The sequence below is a fragment of the Nestor notabilis genome, unplaced genomic scaffold (genome assembly GCF_000696875.1).
Source record: "Nestor notabilis isolate BGI_N333 unplaced genomic scaffold, ASM69687v1 scaffold35211, whole genome shotgun sequence".
NCBI classification, from domain to species: domain Eukaryota; kingdom Metazoa; phylum Chordata; class Aves; order Psittaciformes; family Psittacidae; genus Nestor; species Nestor notabilis.
In genome coordinates this window covers 1-5,151 of record NW_009913941.1, presented here as the reverse complement: position 1 = coordinate 5,151, position 5,151 = coordinate 1, and the positions used below count along the sequence as shown (strand labels likewise).

Genomic DNA, 5,151 nt, shown 5'->3' with positions numbered 1-5,151 from the left:
AAAGAGAAGACTTACAAGTCTGAACCCCCCAAATACAGTGCTTTTGTTTGATTGCAAGTTAGCTACACTGCTTTCAATTCAGAGTACTTTTAACTCTCCTCTATTCTACTTCTGTTTGCCAAAATAACTCTTTGTTTGCTGACACATCATTGTTTTTAAAGGTGAACTATGTACTGATATACAGGTATGCCCACAAGAGAATACATACTAACAAGCTATGTGCATTTATAAATGTGTAATATTTATATAATTGGGTAACAGATATAATTATTTATATTAAAATAACACTTTATGCTTACTGATTATACAATCTATTTTTGTCTGCTTTGGAGGAGCAAATTCTCGTATTTCATTTTATCCCAGTGAAAACAGCATTTATTTCCCCAGACCTTCAACATTTCTCCCCATCCTCCATCTCCACATTCCATTCATCATGCAAAGCTCAATCTGGGGATTAGTGCAGGATTCCATGATTCATATCTGTTCACTGTAAAAGGGAGTTGAGGTTCCTTAGTGACCTGTCACCCTACCTGTGCATCAGTTTCTACAAACAGAGAGACAGATCCCTACTCTTGCGTAGGTCAGGAACCTTCCTGTGGCCCAAAGGGATTCCAGGGCACATCAAGGTCCTAAGGTTACAAGTCTGATGGTCAGCAAAAAACTGAGAGACTAGCAGAGGAAGTAGGTGTCCATTGCCTACTTCCACGCCAAAAACATTTATGCCATATTACGTCTACATTCCTTTTTATCAGTCAATCTTATTTCTCAAATTCCTTTCCTAAATTAAGTATTACTCCAACAAATATAACTCCACTGCATAATACCCTCCATAGAATTGGGTCAGCTACTCCACAGACATTCACCTAAGCTTATAATCTTTTTGTCTCACCAGCTCAAAATAATACTCCTTGGCCATAATCTTTCAGAATTTCTTAAAAAACTCTGGGAAACTGTCCCCACACTGACTGTTCTTCAATAATTCTTCGTTTAAAAAGAAGATGGCTCTTCATGATAAAACAAGTTAACAAACTATCTAAATAATCAACACCACATGCAAATATAAGTCAATCTTACACTCTCTACCTCATCTCGATCTACTCTTATATGTACACATGAAGAAACCTTCACACACAAATAATCTTAGATTTTCTTCATGTTACATGACCTGCATTGTTCCATAAATCAAGATCTTAACCCGTGCTACCAAACTAGTCTAGAAGGTAATTCACACAGTGAAAAATCATCAAGGCAATTAAGCACACAGATAAAACAGCTAACTCGCTAAATGCTCGGCCAGTGAGCTGCTGGGTGCAAGCTGATCATCCTTGTGTATTCCTAACCCCTTTTCCTAGTTGGAAGAGCTTGAAGACTTGAAGTCTGAGCCACTATTTTTTTATCTTCTTACATATAAATTATAATAACATAAAAATCAGAAATGTGTTTATTTTCCATTTCTTTTACGGATGGCTTAAAAAGTAGCCTTTTAGTTTAGATGTGTTCTGAACCACATCCATGTCTCTCTATATCTTAAGGATACTCCTGCATAGCTGATGTAGACACAGGCAGATTTCTTCTCACCTAACTCAGTGCATGTGTAATTATTTAGTCTATTGAATAATACTACTTCCAAGTAATACTTCCAAGGAGAAAACAACAATCAAAAAACAGTGTGTCGTGCAATACAAGTAATCTGGAGGACAACTCATGTTGACTGATCCTTTGGGAGAGGGGAAAAATAAAAACCAACAACATACTTCTACAATTTATCAGCAGGTCAATCACCTTATGAGTACATGCAGGGCACTGCTCTGCTCAAACCAGCCTGAAGCAACACTTACAGATGAGCCTCCAAATCCACTGCTGATCAGATTTTGACTCCAGCTGTGGAAGCTGAGGCAGGAACTGAAGCAGTCCCAGGAGCACCGCAAACTGGAGGCCAGGTCCCTTCTGTCATTGAAGTCATGAGCTTTGGAGCAGGGGCTGAGCTGCCTTCCTCACCTCCCCATGCTGGCCCCAGTGCAGCAGCCGGGAGGGGAGGGGAGGGGAGGGGAGGGGAGGGGAGAGGAGAGGGGGGGCGGGGGGGCAAATATAAGGAAAGAAAAAGAAAATAGAAGAGGAGAGGAGAGCAGAGCAGAGCAGAGCAGAGCAGAGCAGAGCAGAGCAGAGCAGAGCACATCACATGTGGCACTCAGCCCACTGGCTCACACTTCTCTTCTCTGTTCCCAAGATTCAGCTCAGCTGCAACCCCCCTCCCCACACCCATAAATAAAGCCCAAAATAAAAAGCTGTGGAAGCCAAACTTTACTATTAGTCTGAAAGCAGCTGTTTCTGATGGAGTGAATGGGGAAGGAGGTAATAGTGGGGAAAGCAAGAAATGAAAGTGTGTGTTTGTCCAAAGCCTCAAGCACAGTTCATGTGAAATCTGACAGAAGTATAAGTGGTCAGAAAGACAGGCTCACCAACAGTTACCCTGTGGTACAGCACGAAGGGGAAAAAAGAGCAAATTCTACCTCTTCCTTCTAGCATGTCACCTCCAACCTCCTTCCTCATGCTCATTCGCTAGCACGGGACAGTTACAAAAAGGGTCTCTTTACTAACTTAAGCCTTGGAGGGCCTGTCTGCAGACCTGTGAAGAATTTGAAGCCTCAAGTTTAACTTCCACTTGGCAAGGTGCTCCCTAATGAGTCTGGTTTACATAAGCCCCTCTGGTTTTCATGGATTGATCAGGTAATGTTTGGAACATATTATGTGTGGTACGTGTATTGAGAGGCATGAAACATCCAGATGATCCTTCAGTGGACAAGCAGGCTTCTAGCCTTGAACTGACACATCTTGGAATCTGAGAAATATCAGCACTTCTCCTGGCTTAGCGGTTTCTAAGTCGTGCCATTTTAATTAAGGTGCCTCTACTAAGAAAGCATTAAAAGTAGTTGTTACCAGCATTTATCTTCAGTCAGAATGGGTAATAGTATCCTTTGAACTTGCCTTGTTAATAACTCTACGCAAGCCTATTAACCCCTCGCCATTGCCTCCCTTATTTCTCAGTCACATGAGGCAGTTCTTTCTCTCTGCAGCTCCCTTCTTCCCAAAAGTAGAACATGAAAAAAAAATGTTCTAAGGGTTTTAGTTAGACCAGTAAACTAAGAAAATAAAAATGAAGACTAGGCAAATTTCTTTTTTTCCTATAAAAGGTTCCAAAACCAAAGCAGGCAGATTTCCGCCTGATGAGCCAACGACAAGCAGGGTTCCTCTGAACATGCCTACCTTTTACTATATGTTTACACACTACCTGCTCATCATTTACCAAAGGATTAAAACAGTTAAACTGAGTTACTGTTATTCCTTACTTTACTTCTGTTCTTTTTCGTGTTCAGGCAACTTCTGCAGTCTCCCCAGAGCCAAAGCAGCACCCTGGTTCCCCTGGAACCGAGTAATCCTGTTCCTCCAGCTGCTGCATGAGTCATTATTGTGTAGCATGACATTCCCTTTGTGAAATCCTAGTTCCCAAACCACCGTCCTCAGAAAGCAAGCTGGATACATGCTGCTGGCAGAGGTCCTTCCTTCCAACTGCTGCATGGCTTTAAAGACAACCAAGATGCATTAAGCACTATCCTGATAAAACACTGCCCTTGTAAGCTGCTTCTTCAGTTGCTGCAGGGCAACTATGTTCTGGTGAAGGAATGAGTAGGGGTCTCAAAATAAGCAATGGTCCACACAAAGGAAAAAAGAAGGTAAAAAGATATAAATAAATAAATGAAAAAACTGTGAGGGGAAGCCTTGCTCTAGACAACAGGTCAGCTCTCCATGCAAATCTCCCTGGTCCAGCAATCTGGTAACTAGACTGAGACCAGGAATTATCTCCAACTCTACCATATGGGAATGCAAGACACGAGGCCAGTTGCTTGTTTTATTTAAGCATGTGTTTCTTCTACTAGCAGTATTAACATTGCCGTATTCCTGTTTATACTTAAGGAAAGCAAAAAATAAACGAAGTAACTTTTCCCTTCTTATTTTGTTTTGCTCTTTTAAGAGTTCCCTGTTTCTGTCAAAGTGAGTTAAACTAAACAGAAACAAGACAGGTTTGTTCCAGAGTAAATGTGTGTCCACACTTGGAGTTATTTGGGAACCATTCCTACAGCTCAAATACATGCTCTCTCCCTTAATCCTTATTAACCTTCACATGTAAGAAACCCCTTAGGCTGGGTAATTAATTATTTACTCTACAGACCACAATAAGCCACGATTACCAGAGATGGCAAAGCACACAGTACCAGCTCACTGCTATTAGCATTTTGGCGAAGCACCTCGTTTAGTGGCTTCAGAGAAAAAATTCCAATTGTTTGCAAAGCAGAAACCACACCATGGCGAGAGCAACGATGCAGCGCGGGGGATCCCGACAGACTCCGGCTTCCCGGCACTCACCCACATGTGACGCACTGGGGAACCATCTCATACGTTCAGTACAGCCCTCAGAGAGAACTAGCCTTAAGTCAGTGCTCATGGGACCTGTGAGCCAACATGCCGGCTGCAATGAACACGTGGGAGGAAACATAAGTTTTTCAGTTTCCTAACACTGACTCCTCCTGCAAGTCACTCTGAAATGGCACAGAAAATCCAAGCTGATCACTTCCCAGTACTCACAACACTACTTGACAACTAGCACGTATGTTAGCGAGGCAGTAACTGTAGGACAGCACTCTGCAGGGGTAGCGCACAGTGCTGAATCCTCACCGCCTCACAGAGCGTGAGCTTTTCTTTGCTACTTCAAACACATTAGAAAGTCCGTTTAGTTCAAGGTTTTAAAGCAGATCAAAAAGGCACGGCTCTGCCGACAGGATAAAACAGAGGTGGACCTCGCCAGGTTCAACCCGTGCTCTTTTCAACAGGGACAGTGTTTAAGCTGGTGAGGTGAATGATGAGGTAGCAGTAAACTTACTTTCCAGTGATAAATTGACTTCTGGACGGTGTGCACATCGGCTGAACATAATAGTTCTCCAGTTTAACCCCTTCAGCAGCTAGCTGGTCGAGGGTGGGCGTCCTGATCTCGGATCCGTGGTACCCCACGTCTCTGAAGCCCTGATCATCAGCCAGGATGAAGATGATGTGTGGCTGAGAGCTGGGGGCGCCGACCCCCGGCTCCTCGCCCAGCCC

The 5,151-nt window shown here is 43.0% G+C and overlaps 1 protein-coding gene across 1 annotated transcript in view; it reads right to left on the bottom strand.

The window, feature by feature from the left end:
- ARSJ (arylsulfatase family, member J) overlaps positions 1-5,145 on the bottom strand; it is a gene marked incomplete at its 5' end in the record, with an annotated part of 40,383 nt that extends 35,238 nt beyond the window's left edge. Inside the window, one exon of the mRNA XM_010023423.1 lies at positions 4,937-5,145. Coding sequence (XP_010021725.1) covers positions 4,937-5,145 — 209 coding nt within the window. The remainder of the gene's footprint in view (positions 1-4,936) is intronic.
- Between the last annotated feature and the right edge of the window lie 6 nt (positions 5,146-5,151).